Source organism: Hetaerina americana, unplaced genomic scaffold (genome assembly GCF_022747635.1).
Source record: "Hetaerina americana unplaced genomic scaffold, ioHetAmer1.1.p SCAF_41, whole genome shotgun sequence".
NCBI classification, from domain to species: Eukaryota; Metazoa; Arthropoda; class Insecta; order Odonata; family Calopterygidae; genus Hetaerina; species Hetaerina americana.
In genome coordinates, this window is record NW_027286997.1 from 4,392,429 (window position 1) to 4,414,533 (window position 22,105).

At 38.8% G+C, this 22,105-nt stretch overlaps 1 protein-coding gene across 1 annotated transcript in view; it reads right to left on the bottom strand.

Annotated features, from left to right (window-relative positions):
• The window catches only part of LOC139692782 (hemocytin-like), a 201,104-nt gene that overhangs the window by 75,668 nt on the left and 103,331 nt on the right, over positions 1 to 22,105 (bottom strand). Inside the window, exons 43-50 of the mRNA XM_071591062.1 lie at positions 20,939 to 21,083; positions 20,530 to 20,636; positions 14,218 to 14,278; positions 12,961 to 13,115; positions 12,378 to 12,549; positions 11,294 to 11,366; positions 10,580 to 10,704; positions 1,059 to 1,255 (exon numbers count right to left, since the gene is read on the bottom strand). Coding sequence (XP_071447163.1) covers positions 1,059 to 1,255; positions 10,580 to 10,704; positions 11,294 to 11,366; positions 12,378 to 12,549; positions 12,961 to 13,115; positions 14,218 to 14,278; positions 20,530 to 20,636; positions 20,939 to 21,083 — 1,035 coding nt within the window. The remainder of the gene's footprint in view (positions 1 to 1,058; positions 1,256 to 10,579; positions 10,705 to 11,293; positions 11,367 to 12,377; positions 12,550 to 12,960; positions 13,116 to 14,217; positions 14,279 to 20,529; positions 20,637 to 20,938; positions 21,084 to 22,105) is intronic.

A 22,105-nucleotide genomic window follows, 5' to 3' on the forward strand; every position in this document is an offset into this window, starting at 1 on the left:
CAGAAATTAACGGACAATCAATGCTGAATTTTCAGGTGCATTGTCATAGCAAAGGATCCATCCATCATGTTCAGTTAAAATAGTAAGCCATATTGATTTTCCTATATTCAGTTCATCAGCTATCATTCGGACAGTTTTTCGATGGTCAGTAAGGACGAGGGACTGCACACGATCAATGTTGTCGTCAACACAGGAGGTTGAAGGTCGTCCCGGGCTTGCATCATCCGTGGCGTCTTGTCGGCCATCTTTAAATCATTATATCATTATTTGTTTAAACACCCATCAAGCTTGCGAGATGTGTCCGTATCATGCAACCAGCCATGCTGCAAATGCTGCCATTTTCTAAGACCTGCCACCTCCCTTACTACCAACTCCCAACCCGACACCTCCTGCACCCCAAAAAATATTTCACTCCGCCACTCCTGTAACTTATGCCCTGCCTTATATGTGGGTGGATACACCACCACCATTTCCCTCCACGTGAATGACCACCGACCGATATACCACCAAATCTCCCACCTTCCTTAATTATCCCATCCCTACTCACACTGCTTCCCACAACCAATCTTACGATGACTGCTTCTCCATTTCAGTGATTGAAACCATTCCCAAATACACTAGTAGCATAGAGGTGAGAACCCACGAGATGGTGCATATCTGGGTGCTGCAGTCATCTAAACCTCCCAGTCTGAATCAAGCCCACTGAATCCATCCAATAGCCACCCACATAACATCCCCTCCCACCCCCATGCTCGTTTCCTACTCGTCCCTTACCTCTCCCCCCAACACACATATCCTTTCCGCTCTTCCCCCGAGAATGACATTCTGATATTGATTGCATTGCTGTCGAAATGTCAAAACTACATATGTGACAGTCCTTTCTTTGTGTTTCTGTGTTTTGAAAAATTTAATCAAGGTTTTTATACACTTGTGCTTTGCCAAAGAGCGTTCTGTTTCAAAGATAGGTATGAATGCTCTGAAATTCTATCTTTTATGACATGTCCTACATTTTTATTGCACATAAATTCTTGGGTAAATAAAATTATTATTAATATTACCTTGGGTTGCCCATCTGCATCAGTCACATAACCGAACTTGAGGCCATCTTCACTATGGAGAACAAAGTAGCTGGTGACATACATGACAGGTGGTCCTGCACTACCCTGGATTTTTAATCCATAAACAGGTTCCACTTTCCCAAGGTCCACTTGAAGGAACTGATCTTTGTTCTGATGTCTTGGAATCCACCCCAAACCTACACAAGCATTGTAGGGAAGAATATTTGCTTTATTTTTATCATCTATGAACAGAAATACCCCTAATCTGTTACTACATTAATTTTGGTCATTCAAAACAACACATTATTTAAAGAATTACACATCTGACAAATAAAATAAAAATTTAAAGGAAATCAGTTCAACTTGGGCAATATTAATAATTTTGCGCACTTTTATACCTATTAAGAAGTTGCAATATATTTCTGTTTACTGAGCACAATCACCAGACACAAGAAACCAAATCCAAGTGACCCACGGATGTATTCCGAAGCATTCCTTCTGAGAGAATGAGATTGACCGAAGTAGCTAAAAAGTATGTATCAAGCAAAATACCTGGCAAGTACTTTGAGATTGAGCAGCTGAAGCTGAGTATCTAGAGGCACCTATACCTCTTTTCGTGTATCTGTTGGTGAAGACTTAAAAGATGTAGTCGAAAGTCCTGACTTTTGGCCGAAACATGTTTGTGTCAGAAGGTATTTTTTTATGAAGGCCCACCTGACCTCCGCAAAGGGTTAGTCGAAGTTAGCCAGCCTTTAACAATCGAGCAAGTTAATATTCAGTGACTCAGGAACAAAGTAAATCTGCTGGAAGTGGCTATAAATGAGTGTGAACCAGACATTTTGTGTATTACTGAGCATTGGTTAAAATATGAAGAACTAATGGTTATCTCACTCTCAAATTACTCCCTAGAGTCCTCATTCTGCCGGACCACATATAAAGATGGAGGCATGGCCATATTCATGCGTAGTAGAATAAAGGGTACTATTAACTCAATTGACGTGCCTGTGAAGGAAGAAAAAACTTTTGAATGTGCAGTGTGTTCCCATGAAACTTCAGTGGGATTGCTTCCGCTCATTTCCATCTATAGATCACCAACTGGCAATTTTCATACATTTATTAAAAAACTGGACCAACTCTTTTGCTCCTTATTTGCAAACAACCGGATACTCATGCTGAACGGCGACCTCAACTGTAATCTCTTAGTTGACTCCCCTCCCAGATCCGAATTGCTGAATCTGTTCAAAACTTACGGCATGGAATGTTTTAATAATAATCCTACCAGAGTCACTCCCACATCCATCACCCTCATTGATTCTGCTGTGACCAACCTTAACCAAGAAAATGTAGTAACAACTGTTAGTGACCTAGGTATAACAGACCATTGCATGGTGAAAATAAGTATTGATACTAACCAACCAATGGTGAGCCTAAATGCTAAAACTTACCTACGGCAGTCTCTTACTCTTGGAAATATGCAGCATTTTCTGCTCCTTCTACAGTCCCAAAACTGGAACAACGTCTATTACCTTAAGTCAGTTGACGAAGGTTTCAATTACTTTTATTCAATTTTCAAACACAATTTTGATTTGTGTTTTCCAGTAACACATCATAAAATATATCATAGAACAAAATGTAAGCCATGGCTAACAGACGAGATCCGTAACTACTCCACTATCCTTAAAAAACTTGCTATCTACAGTAAAAGCTCAAACAATCATGAACAAAGGTTACTCCATAAGGTACTACAAAAGTATTACCGTAAACTGATTTCTACCACGAAAAGAACTCATAATGATAATAAGTTACTTAATTCCAATAATAAGTCCAAAAGTGCATGGGAAATAATTAATGACTGTAGAGGTAAGAAAAATCCACAACTCACTCTCCCAAAACTTTGCAGCCCTGAAAATAACACCGCCATTAATTATTCACCATTAGCTAATAAATTTAACAAATACTATGTATCAGCTCCTTGCCCAACTATTTCTGCAGCCAATGTGCTTTTTTTGCAAATGCACCCTTGTCAATGTTTGCCAAGCCCTGTTCTGAAACCAACCTAAAAACTATTGTCTCCTTACTCAGAAACAAATCCAGTACTGGCCCAGATGAAATTCCTGGTAAAGTTGTTCATCATTGTTTTGAAGCCATAAAAGCACCCCTTTTATTTTTAAGTAATGAATCTTTGATACAAGGGATTTTCCTATCCCAATTAAAAGAATCAAAAGTAGCGCCCCTTTATAAAAACCATACATGTGTTAATGATTTGAAGAACTACAGACCAATAGCCATCCAAAATACATTTGCATATGTATTTGCGTATGTGTACGCAAATAGCATCTTACCTAAAAAGAAACGTTCTACTTTCAAATTCTCAGCATGGATTTAGATCTGAAAGGTCTACCACAACTGCCATATGTCAGGCAATCAACAGCATACTTAATTCATTAGATGCTAAACACAAAGCTCTTGGAATGTTTTTTGACTTGTCAACGGCTTTTGATAATGTAAACCACAATAGACTACTAATTAAACTCAATAGAATAGGAATTAGAGGAATTCCTCTCAACTGGATGAATCCTATATTCATAATCGCACTCAGAAAGTAGTGTTATCAGTTGATGGGTCAAAATATTCATCTAGAGCATACCAAGTAAACAAAGGTGTTCCACAAGGCTCAACCCTTGGGCCACTCCTCTTCCTGATATACATCAATGACCTACCTAACTGCTTACCAAATAATGATGGAATAATACCAGTGTTGTATGCTGACAACACTAATGTAATAATATCAACACAAACATACCCCAGCCTTATGGAAAAATCTGTCTGTCACACTTGCAATAAACAAGTGGTGCACAGACAACCTTCTAGACTTATATGTAAATAAAAGTAAAATAGTATACTTTACACGCAATAAGAACGTGTCAGATGATCGGCTGGTAAAAATCAATGACCAATCAATTGAGTATGTGACAGAATGCATATTTCTAGGTATTTCTCTTTGCAAATATTTCTTGGGATACTCATGTAAAAGCCCTTCACCACAAGCTCAGTTCAACTTGCTACTTATTAAGACACCTGTATGAAACTACAAGTAAAACTGTACTACTCATTTTATACTATGAGGAAATTTATTCAAATATAACCTACAGTATAATAATCATCATTACACCAGAGGCAGAAATGACATCCATTATGGGAATATAAGAACTAAAGCATTGAAATTAGGACCCAATGAAATGGGCATCAGATTATATAACAAACTACCCAAAAGTATCAAGGATACAGAGGGAACTGCTGCATTCAGGCATAAATTAAAAAGATATCTACAGCGTAATAAGTTCTACTCGGTCGGCGAATATCTCAACAATATTCCTGACCAGTAAGTTCATACTTTTAGTTTCTAGCAATGGTCATGGTCTGATTCATGCCACAACCTCCACTTCCCTCCCTCCTCCTATTTCCGAGGTTGGCCCAAGCAGTTCTCAAACTGACTCCAGTGGTTCACTTGTTTGTGCGATTGAGGGGTGTACCGCGAGGTGTCACCCTAGGCACGACCCACGAGGAGGCATCTTGACCCACGTGGAAGCAGTCACGTTTCAACTCCGGCCGAGCGTTCATCCCTCTTGTGCATGATGAGGCCATGGCTTTTATCTTACTGCATTGACCTTGGTCTGTTATGCCCAGCACACAGAATAAACGTGCTGTTTATTCAAACATTTTAAATGTGATTTATTAGTATTTCCTAGCACCGGTTGCGCTCTTATAATTTCCAGCAACCCCACACTGACCTTAGCCTTGGGGGGGTAAAGCCATTGTCGTGGCAACAGTATAATCACAAACTAAATGGTGTTGCAAATGGATTACATTCCTCAAGTCATGAATGAGTGCAATTGATTCCCATTCCATTGTGATTACAGCAACACTTTTTTGCATATGGCCAGGGTTCATTTTGGGGATGGAGGGAGCGGAATTGCATTCTGAAATTATAAAGAATCACCTAATGCATTGCAATGTTGTAAATGTGCACATGAGGGATAACTTGTTTTCTCACATGGTTACAGGTGATGGGACATTAATATCCTACACCAACGCAGAAACAAAACGACATTCAAAGCAGTGGAGCCATTCAACTTCACCAAAACTGAAAAAATTCAGGCAATCTTCTTACTTGAGCCTGAAAATGATGGCTGCCATTTTCTGGGACAAAAAGCACGTTACTATGAGGTATGTCCAAAAGCTATCCAACCCGCGTTCATATCTCCGTATTGGTGCTAATTTTCGTCATCCGGGCCGTGGCATCCTTCAAAATAGTCCCCATTTGATTGAACCATATGCTCCCAGCGGTGCTTCCACATCTTAGAGCAGCCGTTGAACACAGATTTTGGAATGGCCTTCCCCTCGTGTCTTGCATTACTCTATATCGTATAACCACTTTCCTTTGAGCGCCATTTTCAATTTTGGGAACATCCAAAAGTTGCCATGAGCAACATCAGGACTGTGCGGAGGCTGGCAAAACTGTACAAACTTGTGTTTTGCCAAAAATTGCTCCACAAGGTCCGATTAATGCGCTGGTGCGTTATCGTGGTGAAGAAGCCAGTCACCACTTGATGACCATAGACTCAGATGTTTTCTTCTCACGGCATCATGCAATCTTTCCAGAACTACAATGCAATATTCTTTGTTGATCATCTGACCTCTTGGAGCAAATTCACAGTGCACAACACCCTCACAATCAAAAAAAATAATTAAAAACGCAGACCGGATACTTTTCGGACACACCTCGTTTGGTCAATTTCAAGAAACCATGGGGCAACAATCACCGCTGACGTACATAACAGTTTCAGGTTTAACTTTGTGGAATTCCTTCATGATGAGAGTTAAAAAGAAACTTTACACTTCCACAATAAGTGTGGAAGTGTGCAGCTGATGTGTACTGTGAAACACCAAACAAACTGAGAAGTGTGATCCAAAATCATTGGTGTGGGAGCTGTTGCCTGGAATCGTCCTCCTCCCTGACGCTGAAGCCTAAACCAAGAAGATTCAAGATTGTTTGGGAGCTTTTTGATCCGCTTCCGCCCTACAGTCCTAGCCTTGCACCTAGCAACTATTTCCTCTTCTTGCACTGGAGAGAGTGGCTTGGTGAACAACAGTTTGAAGACGACGAGAAACTAAAGACCATTGTTGTCAACTGGTCCAATTGCCAGGTGGCAAACTTCTACGCAGAGGGAATACAGATGTTGGTGCAGCACTATGAAAAGTGCTTAGAAGTAAAAGGTGATTATGCAGAAAACTCGAGTAAGTTTGTACAAAACTAAAACAGTCAATAAAAATTTAAGTAACAAATACATTTTTTTAATGAACAAATGGTTATTACTTTTTGAAAATTCCTCGCAAGTTATGAGGTTAAAAATTAAGTGAGTATGGCAAAAAAACCTTTATAATTGATTGAATATCATCAACCACATACACTGAGGTGGGAGGGAAGGAAATGAGAGTCAATGAGAAAAGGAAGAATGACTCCTGTACATACTTGGACCAAGATAATCCACTTATCAGATTTCCTGCCATTGGAAAATGATTGGCACTCTACAGAATTTAATTATCAAATTAATAACGCAGGAATTAATTTTTTGTCCATTCAAATAAACCCTGAATATCACAGTATCTTTATTGTAGTTCTCATATCTCACTGTTGTATCAAGCCCCTGAAGCAAATCATCACTTTCATATTAACTATTCAAGTTGATTTTGGGAGTCTGTGATTGCACAGTCTACTGTCTTCATTTGCATAATGCATAATTACCATATATGTGAGCACTGCATTCAGCTGACTTACACTAAAGGTGTAATTAACTCAGAGTGTGGTTGGTTTTAACTATGAAGGAGGGATGTCATTAAGAGAAAGGTCATTCTAATACAAGAGAAGCATCTACGCTATTCTTTTATCATTTTATGACCTGAGGAATGAAAAATCACCTCATGAATTAATGTGTTACAATGTTAATCATTAATTAATTAGTTAAATTTTGAAAATAAACAAACCTAAAACAAGTTAGAATGTTATAATGTTTCCCTCAACACCTAAACATCTATATTCAGTCATTGTTAACTTAAGAGTAGGCAATTCAAATTATCAATAAAATATATTAATGTGCATTACTGGTAGAGATCTTTCAGAGTAAAGATATCAACACAAAGAATCTTGTTTATCCTATGAGAGCAGGTAGAATAATAAACATGCTGATCCCCAGAATGTGGCAAGCATGTTAAGTTGTGCTGTAGGTGATAAACACTTTTCCTATCTCACTATCAAGTAATAATAATAATGCTTATTGGTTCCAATAAGGCATGCTTGTAGCAAGTATGGAACACGTCACATTGCCTCCTCGTATTCTTTGCAGACATCACAGAGTGGGTATTACAGAGCCAGCATGTATCTCTAAAATAAAAATATAAGTAAGTGTAAAAGTGTGCAGTAACCGGGTTATTTTCCCAGAGTTATTTATGAAGGAAATCTTTACCTCAACTGTACAGCATTGATGATCAAAAAGGAATTCCTGTAGTTAAGACTTAAATAACAAAAGAGCATCTATTTCCCTTAATCTCCTCGATAGTTCTTTCAGAAATTCCACACCAGCACACCCAGGGTTCCCAGCAAACATGGATGGGTTGTGGGCAGTTATTATGTGCCTGGCATCAAGCTATCTTCATCTATATTCTTTTATTCTTTCTATATCTTCACTTAATGGACTAATATTCTAACCATATGGCTCTCCTCCATGTGTTCTTCCCAACTCTCCCAAATCTTTCTAGTATCAATTAATACTTTTTCTGCTGACTCTCTAATAATAAGCACTGGATGCAATGCAGAAGGCAAACAAATGAAACTCGTACTACATTTATAATACACATTCGGCTGAAACCACAACATAAAACTGAACTATTGCATAATAAATTAAGTGAATTATAAATTATATGCACACTCTTCATTAAACAGCCCTCATAGGTTTCTAATATTGATTTATATCCAACAGGTGAAGGAATCACCTGTATAATAACTTATATTTATACCCTAAAAATGTTATATTATCGCTTGTTTTACGCAGTAACTTCTCTTGAAATTGTAATCTGAGGAACATAATCTTCATTAAATCAAGTACTTTTAGTTCAGGAAAAAATAGTGAGACTCGGATGTAATCAACTTCACTGTTCACATTGCAGACCTCTTTTTAAACACTTGGGAATAATGCAATATGTTTACATCCCGTTGACATGTCCTGCTACTTTCTCACGTCTGCTTTCAAGGATGAAAATAATGTCGAGGATGGTAACCATTCAACTCAATCCCAAAATAATCTCACTTCATTAGATCATGCATTATTCTCCGACTTTGACGATGGAAGGCTTTATTTCCCCCACTATACACCCGAAATGCTGATGACACAAGTGAAAAGTTTAAAATCAAATTCAACAGGCGTCGATGGAATCAGTGCAAGAATGCTAAATGTTATTCTCCCAGCAGTAATGCCTATGATACTAGACATCTATAACTGTTCACTCAATTACTCTACATTTCCTACCTTGTGGAAATCTGCCCTAGTTCAACCGATAATGAAAATAACAACTCCGGAAGAAATGTCTGACTTCCGACCTATTGCACTTCTTTGTTCTATTTCCAAACCTCTCGAGCGAATCGTTCATACGGTTACAGTGGAGCATCTTACGCGGCATAATTTCTTCGATGAGTATCAGTTGGGCTTTCGTAAGCTCTATAGCACTTAGTTGGCTTTGATAAAGGTAACTGATGATATACGCAGATCCATAGACGCAAAAAAAGTAACAGTTTTAGTCCAATTCGATTTTAGCAAGGCTTTTGATTCAGTAGACCACGGCATACTACTGGAACGTATGAGCAAACTCAAGTTCTCTTACTCTGTCCTTCACTGGTTTCGCTCCTATCTGTCTAATCGTCAGCAAGCTGTTAAAGATGAAGATGGGAATGTATCTGTTTTCCAACCCGTCCTATGGGGTTCCACAGGGGTCAATTCTCGGACCTTAATTATTTACTATTTTTATAAAAGAACTAGCTACCATAATAACTCATTGTAAACATCACTTTTATGCTGACGATCTACAGATATATCTTGAGTCCTACCCCTCTGAATTCAACCATGCCATTGACTTGGTCAACAAGGATATCCAACTCATCTGTGAATGGCTGACTGAAAATCGGCTAAATCTGAATCCCAAAAAGACCAAGTCGATAATCTTTGGAAGCACCGCCAATGTACATATGCTGCTCGCAAGTGATCTCCCTAAAATTAGTGTTTTAAATATTCAAATTGACTACTCAAATACAGTGAAAAGCCTAGGAGTTTATCTAAGCAGAACCTTAACCTGGCGCGAGCAAGTAAATGCCATTTCTAATAAAGTTCACAAAACTCTTTACACAATGAAGTATTTCAGACACCTAATCCCTATAACATTACGCCAGAAGCTTGTTCAAACGTTAGTATTACCACATCTCGACTATTGCTCAGTTGTCTACGCTGATGCGAACAAGGAGCTAAGTACAAAATTACTAAGGCTTCAAAATTCTTGTCTACGATTCATCTTTAATATGCGTTTTAATGAACGTGTAACTCCTTACTATAAAATATTGAATTGGCTAAAACTCTAACAGAGGAGAATGCTTCAAAAGGCCTCACAATTATTTAAAGTTCTGAATTCTAAAACCCCTTCACATTTATATAAAAATTTTATATTCAATTCACTTACGACAAAGAGATCAACCCGCATTACAAAAACATTCTATCTTCCCAAATACCGCACGGCTATATATGAAAAGTCATTGAGTATTTCACCCTGTGGAACTATGGAACTGTTTGCCAAATAAAGTAAAATTATCCAGAAACACATCCCAATTCAACAGGAACATGTTTGAATATCCGTCCACCACACTACCAAAATGACCTTATTACTGTTCTATCAGGCTAAATATTTAACTATTGTTCTTTGCATTTGTATGAATGTATTGTATTATATGTTTCGTTCAACTGATGTTAAATTATGTTTTGTGACATGTTTAATTACCTTATTCCATGCATTATGTATACCTGTTTCACTCCATAGGTTTCAAAACCTCATGTAACATGTATTCTGCTCCAAGGGACTTTGCTCCCAGAGCAATAAAAATTGTTTATTATTATTATTATATACCTGTCATGTATTCTCAAAACTGTACACAGGGTCTGCTGGACAAATAAATATATTATTATGATTATCATCCGTCTCAATTAGATTGGGTGCCCATTTGAAAATCACCATTAATTACAAATTCAAACCAGTTAACATAGCCTAATTCTTTTTACTTTCACAATAATAATAAAATTATCGCAGTGAAGACAAAAAATAACCAGCATATATGTGAGCACACCATTCCAGTCTGAATTAATGCACAGAGTACAATGGATAATCAAAGCAGGGAGCAAATAAAAAAAACAAACATTTTAAATCACCTGATTTGTGTGAGTAAATTGAGTCCAATCTTGCACTTTGAGGGCCATGCTTCACATTGCTAGAACTGCTGGCCGTGAATACCTCATCAGGTAGTGGTTCTGCGCCATTTATAAGCGGCACAAAACTGAAAAATTAAGTAGAACAAATGCTGAGGAGGGTCAAGATCAACTGTCTGTTATTTAACATTTTAGGGGACCATACAATTGCAAAAAGGAATGTGAAATATAATTTTAACTATCTACAGCCTATTTGCACTATGAGGCCTTAAGCACATTAAACAAAATCTTAATCTACACCCTATCCAGTCATTGATTTACTCCCATGGAACAAGATCATAACAGAGCAGGCTGTCAAAGACCTATTATCAATCTGATAAATTGGCAATAAAATCCTTAAACACGATTCCAAGCAGTGCCTGCTCAGTGGACAACATACTGTGGTTCAAAAATGTAATTGAGAAATGGTCATTTGCCAGCTCACTCTACTCTATCAATGAATATTTCCAGCTGGACTGTGGAATAAGTGTATTTTAAATGCACCCTTGCTCATTTCCTATGCGCTCATCATTCTACTGAACTCTTCTGACAATATCCACATTGATGCCTCCATGGCATTGATGAATATCTTCCTTAAAATGTAGTAAAAGTTCCTTACTATACCCCTCATTGCTTGCTTCCAGCTGAACTCCCTAATTATGAACAGAGACAACATACCTGAGGTGACACTCTGGAGGAGGAGATGTGGTTGTTTGCACAATTGTAATTGTAGTTTTTTCAGTGGTTGCACCTGCCAAGAAAAACATTTATCAATTATTAACACAGCTATGAGATAGTACACATTTTTTTCACATACAGAGTCTTTGAGCTATATATCTGGTATTAAAAAGTTCTGCTTAGTAAAGAACTTAGGCCAACAAGGTTAGACATATAAAAGGTACATGACTTAGATGAAGATAGCTTAGGTCCAGGCATACTTGACGACGAGATAGAAAGGGCAATAAGGGAGATGAAACCAAATAAGGCTTTAGGGGTAGACAACTTCCTTCAGAACTGCTGAAATGTTTAAGAAATGGGGTAGGAAGACTACAGGTATATGGACATATTCGAAGTATCTATGAGGAAGGAATCTGGCCGGAAGACTTTGTGAGATCAGTTTTAGTTCCTATTCCGAAAAAGGTAAAGGCTACATCATGTGAGGACTACAGGATAATAAGTTTGATATTTGGCGCAGCTAAAGTTGTTCTCTGGATCATAAACAAAAGGATTGAGAGTAGGGCAAATAATTACTTATGGGATGATCAGTTTGGGTTTAGGAAGGGGAGAGGTACACATGATGCCATTGCAGTAATGAGATCAACCCTGCCTTACACCACCTCTTCCTAACTGTGCCCATCCAGACTCCCCGTTCCTCACCCGCACCTGAGCAGTCTGAGACATGTACAGGTTGCCGATTAGCCTCCTTTCCCTCCAATCTATTCCTATTTTCTGCAATATACTCATTAGTTTTTCCCAATTCACTCTATCAAACGCTTTTTCGAAATCTACGAAACAGGCAAATACCTCCTGGTTGTGTTCTATATTCCTCTCGATTAATAATCTCATTACTGCAATGGCCTCACGCGTACCTCTCCACTTCCTAAACCCAAACTCATCATCCCCTTAGTAATCATTTACCCTAATCTCAATCCTTTTGCTTATGATCCTGAGAACCACTTCAGCTGCGAGGGATATCAAACTTATTGTCCTGTAGTCCTCATATATATACAATATGCAAACACACACACAAACTTGTACTCACCACATGTGCAAAAGTACCGAATTTTGTAGTCTTTACAATGCCGCCCTTTCCCTTGATCATCATTTTTGCAAATTAAACCATCAAAGAGAGAGCAGGTCACACCAACATCCCATGTTTCTGAGTAGAGAAGATCTGTTTTGGTATCCCTGCATTCAATATGAGTTACTTCTCCCTGAAAAAGAATTGACCAAGACAATGAACCAATAACATGACATAATAGAAGTTCATTTCAGAGGAAGATTTTGTGATTGAAACATTATTTTTATGCCAGGCAATTAATTTCATTTATTACATTGTTCTGTCAGTCAGGCATGTGACATAGAACATTGTCATAAAGCCATAGATAAATTTGAATTGGAACAATATACGAAAATACACACTCTAATGAAACATAGCAGGCGCAATCAGATGAAATTAAGAAGAACACACTTAAAAACTACATACACACCCTTACATGTAATACAGCTCTCAATCACAAATCATTACTCATAAGTTAACGTAAACTGTTTCAAGTATAGCACTGAAGGCTTAAAAATAACTTGCCCGTCAGATTGTCAGAGACCACAATTATTGTAATGCTAACCTCTTTGCAGAATCCCACACTGTGCAACTGATCCAGTGACTTGTGCTCATGGTCCCCTGGATGATCCTTGGGATTCCTGTGGTCATTGATCCATGGAGTCCAGCCATCGCATAGTACAGGAGTCGTAGTTGGTCCTGGCTTACTGGGTGTTATTTCTAAAAGTAGAATTATAAAAAATGAGTCTCCTGGCTGAACTATCTTCTGGTCTATCATAGATTTGAGTGCTTTCATTAAGATTTTTGTAAAAGCTTTCGCACACCATCATGGCTCAGCAAATTAACTGATGATATTCACACTACCATTGATATAAGAATGGTCACAGTTGTTGCATTAATTCATTTCCCTAGACCTTTCGATAAATTAGCCACTCAAACTAACTTTTCCCAATGGAAACAAAAGTTAATTTCCATTTTTCCATGCTGAATTGGTTCCACTCCTATTTGAACTATCACCCTCAAGCAGTGAAAGAATTTAATGAGCATGCTACTAGGTGGGGCTCTGTTTTCATTCAAGTTCCTCAAGGCTCCATCCTCGGCCAATTATTAGCCTCAATGTTTGTTCTTGACCTTTAAATGTTATATGAGTTGACAACACTTGCTTCGTGCAGACTGTCTTCAAAATATATTGTCACTCCTATCCTAATCAGCTTAGTAATATGATATCTAACAAATAAAACCCATGTGAATTTTTTCTTCAGATCAATAGCAAAACTCAAACTATCCAACTCCGGAGCTAAAAGTAATACTAGATAGACTGGTCAGTCAGACTAACCATGCATGTAACTTTGATTTACAAATACTTCATGAGCTAAATCAAGGAAATAATTTAGATGCACTGGAACAATTTGAAACTGCCCAACGGGTCAAGAAGAGCACTCCCCTCCTTAATGACATACAGTTTACCTCCCCTATCCTTTCCAGCAACTTCCCTTTGGGCATAATGTGACCGTGAAACACTCAGATGTCCCTCATACCCTTTGTTTCTCCACACGGTATGTGCTAAGTGTAGTGACCCTTTTCCCTCTTCCCATCACTCCTTAGGATCTAAATCCCCTGAGCTCGGTGAACACTATCTACCCTGCTCTTCAGTTGCCCTTTCCTGCTAGAGATATGTATTAATGTAAATGTAGTAGTATCAATGGAAATGTTCTTCAATAAAATTACATTTCAAGATAACATTACACAAAATAAATAAATTGTACCCAAAAGTGTGATACAATGGAGTCAATGTAATATTATTGATTATTAAATGACATACCAACAGTTGTTGATGTTGTAAATGATTCTGTTGAGCTTTCGCATGAGCAGAATAATCTTATCTGTAATAAAAGTAATAAATTCATTAAAAAGTTAAAATGCACAAAAAATTATTGCAAAGACTTAGCAGATCCCATAGCATCCCCAATAATTGAAAATGTTCCACACATGGGGGCAATGTGAGGGCATTCAACAAAACATCATCAAAATTACATATCACTGTTCAGGAGAAATTGTCTTGAAGTTTATCAATAAGGGTATGATTAAGAGAAGAATTATTCCACAGAACCTTGGGTCTAAGTCCACCTATTAATCTACATCATTGACTAATATCCTTGACTTGACTATGCATTACTGAAGGATTAAAAATGAACTGACATTAGCTTCAACATTTAAAATGAAATGAATCATAAAAGGAAATGGTTAAATAAAAGAAATATAAATAGGAAATAGTTAAAATTAATTAATATTATCCATGAAAATTTGTTAAATAAATAAATATATATAGAAAAGTATAGTTAAATATATGTGTGTGTGTGTATATATATAGAAAAAATAAATAAATAAATATATATATATATATATATATATATATATATATATATATATATATATATATATATATATATATATATACAACACAACTCAAATCAAACCTTTTTTCCCTCTTTAAAATAATCTCTTTGGCTTCTGCTCACCTAATTCCACAACTCAACGCCATAATTTCGTCTGCCCTACGTTCCCTCCAACAAAAACGTCAAACTCTCCTTAAAAAGCTGTCCAACTTGTATATTTCCTACTTCCGAGTTGGTCTCAAAATTCCACACTCTCACCCTTTCCCGCCACCTCCTCCTCAACCACCCCCACTCTTTCAATATAAGCCTGACCTCCGCAGCATTTACAACCTTCCCCCTCCTCCCAAAGGCCCTCCGGTTTTTCCAAAACGCCAGCCACCACCGAACAATCCCAACACCCCCCCTCCCTCCGACAATGCCCATGATATTGTAAACCTTTCAAACACCAGCCTTTCAGACAATGAAATATCCGTTCTTAGCAAAGGCCTATCCTTCTCCCCTACACCAAAAATAAACCACATAAACATACTCACTGATACCCTCAATTTCTGCCGAAACCTTCGATGGCGCGCCTTCTGGAAATCACAAAGTAAACCTTTCAGTAACCTAAAAACCAATCCCGCACTTGACAAATTCCGCCCGGCTTCAACTCATGAGCCAAAACCCCTTCCTAGTAACCATCCTGTCAAAATTTTTATTCGTCTTCTCATCGAAAAAGTTTCCAATCAATCCTTCAGAAAACATCTCAGACCGAAAAATAACCTCTCCATGAACGAACGTCATGCCCTAAAAACCCTACAGTCCAATCCTAACATCGTTGTTACCTCCGCCGATAAAGGCTCCTCTGTTGTAATTCTAAACACCAATGATTATATTTCCAAAGCCCTCGCTCACCTGAACGATACATCCACCTATACCACTCTAACCAAAAACCCAACACAAACTTTCCAAACCGAAATTCGGTCTTTTCTCCTCCACTCCGGACCAGAAGAAGGCCTCACCTCCCAAGACATATCCCTACTTTCACCCCCAAACCCCAGAACACCCCAGTTTTATCTCCTCCCAAAAATACACAAACCCAACATCCCCTGTCGTCCTATAGTTTCCAGTTCCAATTCTCCCACCGAAAGAATCTCCGCATTCCTTGACCACCACCTACAACCACTTGTACTCTCCTTGCCCTCCTTCACGAAAGACACGTACCACTTCCTCGACCGTCTAAATTCCGTCTCTATTCCCTCCACACCCAACCTACTTATGGCCACCATCGACGTTACCTCACTTTACACTTCTATTCCCCATGCAGAAGGTTTATCCTCCCTCCGGCATTATCTTTCTCTGCGCCCCCTACCCCAGCGCCCCTCAACGGAATTTCTCCTCAATCTTGCCACTTTCGTCCTAACAAAAAATGCATTCACTTTCCAAAATTGTTTTTACCTACAGACAAAAGGCACAGCGATGGGAACGAGGATGGCACCATCATACGCCAATCTCTTCATGGGCCATCTCGAAGAGACCTTCCTGTCACAGCAACCCCTTCAACCTCTTTTCTGGGTCCGCTACATAGACGATATTTTTATTCTCTGGACACATGGCTCTGACTCTCTCAACAACTTCTTATCCGCCTTAAATTCATCTTTCACGGTTAAATTCACCTCTTCCATTTCAGACTCCACCATCACCTTTCTTGACATAGACATCTCACTTCAAAACAACAAATTCACTACTTCAGTACACATCAAAGCCACTAACCATCAGCAATACCTACACCACACAAGCTGTCATCCTCAACACACGAAACGCTCGATTCCTAACTCTCTCTCTATCCGCGGACACCGAATTTGCAACACCACAGCCACTCTCAACAAATACCTTGCCAATCTACACCTTGCACTCCTCAAACGCTGTTACCCAGAAAAGTTGCTACGAAATAAAATCCACCGTTCCACCCGACCACACACACCACACAATAACAAGCCCACATCTGACGCAGGACTCAACCTTTGCACCACCTATTACCCCGGATCACACAGACTGAAAACCCTCCTTAAAGAACTGTTTCCAATTTTACATGACAATGACGCGACCTCATCCTTACTACCCCAATGCCCATCTATCGCATACAGACGACCCGCCAATCTCAAAAACCTTCTGAGATCCACCAACCCTTTGGCGCCCCCCCGTGACAAATTTCCCAATATTTCCCAAACTTGCAACCGCCCCCGATGTAAAACCTGTCCTCTTATTATGCCTACTCCCCTCTCCATACATCCCCTCATAGCCTCCCCACCTCGTTCCCACGCTAATTGCCTCTCAAAAAATATTATTTATCTTTTATCATGCAAACATTGCACTTCCTTCTACATAGGTGAATGCATTACCCCCTTATCCATCCGAATGAATAATCACCGGTACTCCTGTAATTCTGCCTCACTCTCTTCTCTTCCTATCCCTTCACACGCCAATTCCCACAACCTTTCATTCGACCAGTGTTTTTCCCTCAGCATCCTAGAATCCCTACCTGATTCAGCTACCAACATAGAGGTGAGAACTCGTGAATCCGCCTACATACTATCCTTCCGTTCCTTCAAAATTCCCACCCTTAACCGCCATATTTAATTTCCCTCCCAGCATTCCCTCCACACCTCCCCTCCACGCCCATAACTCTTTCCCCTCTCCTGATCCATAGCATATTTTCAGTCTCTCTTGAAGAAGGCCCCTGAGAGGGCCGAAAGCTCGAACAATTTACCGTGTAAGTGTTCTTTTATATGTGTCTATTCTTTTCTATTTGTGTTATGTTGTGTCAGCCCATTATATATATATATATGATGAGAGACTGAAAATATGCTATGGCTGAGGAGAGGGGAAAGAGCTATGGGCGTGGAGGGGAGGTGTGGAGGGAATGCTGGGAGGGAAATTAAATATGGCGGTTAAGGGTGGGAATTTTGAAGGAACGGAAGGATAGTATGTAGGCGGATTCACGAGTTCTCACCTCTATGTTGGTGGCTGAATCAGGTAGGGATTCTAGGATGCTGAGGAAAAAACACTGGTCGAATGAAAGGTTGTGGGAATTGGCGTGTGAAGGGATAGGAAGAGAAGAGAGTGAGGCAGAATTACAGGAGTACCGGTGATTATTCATTCGGATGGATAAGGGGGTAATGCATTCACCTATGTAAAAGGAAGTGCAATGTTTGCATGATAAAAGATAAATAATATTTTTTGAGAGGCAATTAGCGTGGGAACGAGGTGAGGGGGCTATGAGGGGATGTAGGGAGAGGGGAGTAGGCATAATAAGAGGACAGGTTTTACATCGGGGGCGGTTGCAAGTTTGGGAAATATTGGGAAATTTGTCACGGGGGGGCGCCAAAGGGTTGGTGGATCTCAGAAGGTTTTTGAGATTGGCGGGTCGTCTGTATGCGATAGATGGGCATTGGGGTAGTAAGGATGAGGTCGCGTCATTGTCATGTAAAATTGGAAACAGTTCTTTAAGGAGGGTTTTCAGTCTGTGTGATCCGGGGTAATAGGTGGTGCAAAGGTTGAGTCCTGTGTCAGATGTGGGCTTGTTATTTTTTATTGCTTTGAAAGAGCAGTGTTGTTCTGTGAAATTCTACATGAAACTCTGCAAATCCTCCACAGAAACTTTTGAGTTGAATACACCAAGGCTTATGGTGAGGATGCTATGAAATGTACCACGTGTTATGCATGGTTTACCCAGCTCAAAAAGGGGTGGCAATCGGTAGAAGACAAAGAGCGTCCTGAAAAACCATCTCTGTTGGCTGATAACCCCCACATCAAGAAAGTGAACGACTCCATTTGAGCAAATCAACATTTGACTATCAGGAGACTTGCAGAGAAGTGTGACCTCTTGATTGGTTTGTGCAATGACATCCTGACTGAAACATTGAGGATGCATCGAGTTGCTGCCAAAGTCATGCCTAACCTCATGACAGCAGACCAGAGGCAACATTTGGGTTAAAGTCTATCAGGAACTGTATGGTCGAGCTGAAGAGGATGGAACCTCCTTGTCCAGGATCGCAACAGGTGAATGGTCATGGGCTTATGGATATGACATCGAAACAAAAGGGTAATCTTCACCCCCATGGATTGTTGATGCATCACCCCAGCCCCAAAATAGCTCGACAAGTACGCACAAATGTCAAGGTGACGTTGACTGTTTTTTTCATGCAGGTAAGTTTTCTGGTTCTCTATTGAGTTGTCATGTACAAATAAAGTTTTACAATTGTGCTCATGACTCGCAGAAATCAAAGGCAGCATAGGGAAATGGTCATAAATGTGGGAATATATTAAACTGGTTTTCACATTGTCTAGGTCAATATTTATAATTATGTTGACCAGAAGGCTTTTAGATGTGGCTGACATGCTGGTGGGTTTAAAGTTAGTCAATTTTAAATTAAAAGACAGAAGAATACTTTGAAACTTGTCTTTTTCTTTAGTATCATCAAGTAACTTATAATTAAAATGCCTGGTTAAAATAATGATGTTGGTTTGATGAGAACTATGAATTAATTGAAAGTTCATGTCCCCATGAGGAGACTAAAGTCACCGGAAGATGATCTATATTCTGAGATAATTATGTCAGAGTTTCCATTCTTATTATTTTTTGTGACACAGGACTCAAAGACCATTTCCTCAAATAGTGAACTACACAAGCATGTATGTAGCATTGCATGTAGCTTGTATGTAACATCTACAGCATCTAGTCTTAAATTTTCACGTCAGATGAGTAGATTGGAGAGAAATGCACAGGATGCATGGCAGTGATGAGGTCACTAATAATGAGGAACATGGAATGCAATCAGGAAGCATTTGCTTGTTATTTAGATTCCAAGAAGGCATTTGATAGAGTATAGAGGGTAGAATTAATGTACATATTGCAGAAAATAGGAGTTGACTGGAGGGTGGGGTAACTTATCAGTAACCTTCACAAGTCTCAGACTGCTTAGGTGCCATTGGTGGATGGAGAGTACCCATGGGCAATGTTCAAAAGAGGGATCAGACAATGTGCCCACTATCACTCATGCTTCTCAACATATATGTGGAAGAAATGGTAAAAGAAACATGGGAGGGACTGGAGATAGGAATGTAAGTCTGTAGGAAACTCATAAAACCAGTTAGGTTTATGGATGTTTATGCCCTAGTTTGCCAGTCAGCCTAAGGGTTGCCAGCATTTCTGAGTGCATTGGAAATGCAATGTGATAGGATTTCAAAAACTAGAGCAGGTGGAACAGTTTACCTATCTTAGATGTGTTCTGCACCAAGACAGTCAATGTAGTAGGGACATGAGATGAAGACTTTCATTAAGCAATGAAGCTTTCACAAGGAGTATGGAATTGATGACGGGGATGCTGGGTATGGATGTTAATAGACCCCTTGTGAAAACATTTATATGGAACATGGTTTTGTATGGCATGGAAACATCGCCATCAGGGTGATAGGCATAGATTGGAGTCTTTTGAAACGGGGATGTGGAGAAGGATGAAAAGTGGATTGGACAGAAAAGAAAACGAACGAGAAAGTGCTGATCAAGGCATGAGGGGTAAGACAGAGAGGAGTGTCCATTATCGCCTTTGCTTTTCAACATATATCTCGAGGAAATGTTGAAAGATACATGGGAGGAACTGGACATAGGAATACAAGTCAGTAGACAATTCATAAAATCAGTTTGGTTTGAGGATGATAAAGATTTAGTAATAATAGTAATCATCATAGACACCAACCTTATAATCCTTGCATCCTCTCTTTCCATTATTGTAATTGTAGCATTTCAGTCCATCCTTCAGATTGCAAAAAACTTCATCTCCAGTATCACTGAATGAAGTTTCATCTGAAAAAGGAATGACATTTTCTGCCATTTAATAGGCTAGGCTCAGTGGTGTACCAACTAGAGAGCAGATGGCAAAATGCGCTGAGCAGAGTGCCAGGGCCCACTCTTGTAATCTCTGCAAGATTCCCTGAATGGGGGGGATAGGGGCCATAGCCCAGGAACCCTCCTCCTACCAGCCCCTAGTTTTCAGACCTTTGGACAGGCACTGTCAAAACAGCCAACATTGGCTTTTAAGCATCTAACTGTCCACATATGCCATTGGGTAGACTGTTAAGCTAAGAAAATTGATTTTATCTACTCACCATCTACAGTTGCACATTCAATGGATGAGGGATGATTGCAGAAATGATTCCGCTCCAGTATGGCATGGACTGATTCAAAATCTCCATGTGACCCACGGGGGTTGCTGTCAGAATACCAATTAGTCCACTGATTGCATTCAGTAATCTGCAATGAATATTTTTCTTCATTGTTTGTACACATTTTTAATGGTCTCCCATGACCATATGATGCCATTTACTTTATTTATCAATAATTAAATCTACTTAAGTATCAATTAAATATGAGAAACCATTTAAAGTTGAAAATTTTAAGGAAAAGTCTGGTAAAATTTAATAACATCAGAAAACAGCACAAATGAAAGGAACCAAATTAAAGTGATTTTTTTTACTTCCCTAGAAAAATGACGGAAGTACGGGAGTTGCAATAACATAAATTTAGAGATTGAGGAATCGTAAAAAGCCTGTCCAAAAAAGATGAGACTTTTGAATAAATACTTGATTTTATTAGTCACACCTAAATCATACTTATGGCCTTTAAAATATAGCCCTTGGCTACCAATACAACACCCCCATTGTTTTTTCCAGCTTTCGCAATGCAGCCCGAAGGAATGCTTCCTTCGGGCTAGCCTTTAAGTCTGCAGTACAATTTTGTTGGATGTGTTCAATAGTTTCAAATCGGCATTCTCTCAAGGTGAATTTTGACTCAAAAAAGCAAAAAGTCCACTGGAGTAAGATCTGGAGAGTAGGGTGGCTGAGGAATCACTGGTGTGCTGCTTTTGGCCAAAAACTCAGTGACAATCAATGATATGTGCGCTGATATGAGATATATATATATATATATATATATGCATATATATATATATGTATATATATATGCATATATATATATATATGTATATATGTATATATGTATGTATATATATATATATATATATATATATATATATATATATATATATATATATATATATATATATAAAAGAGTATTTGCCAACATGTTGCATGCAATTTTCACCAGAAGATGAAGCAAAGTGTTGGATCCTAGCTTGTGCGAATTAAAAGAGTACAGTGGAAATCACAATTGTTTATTACCTTTTATCTCGAATGAGAGATTGAGTATTCCAGAAAATATGTTTAGATACATGATTCTAACCAGACTGATGTAGGTATGGTGCATGTTATTCACTT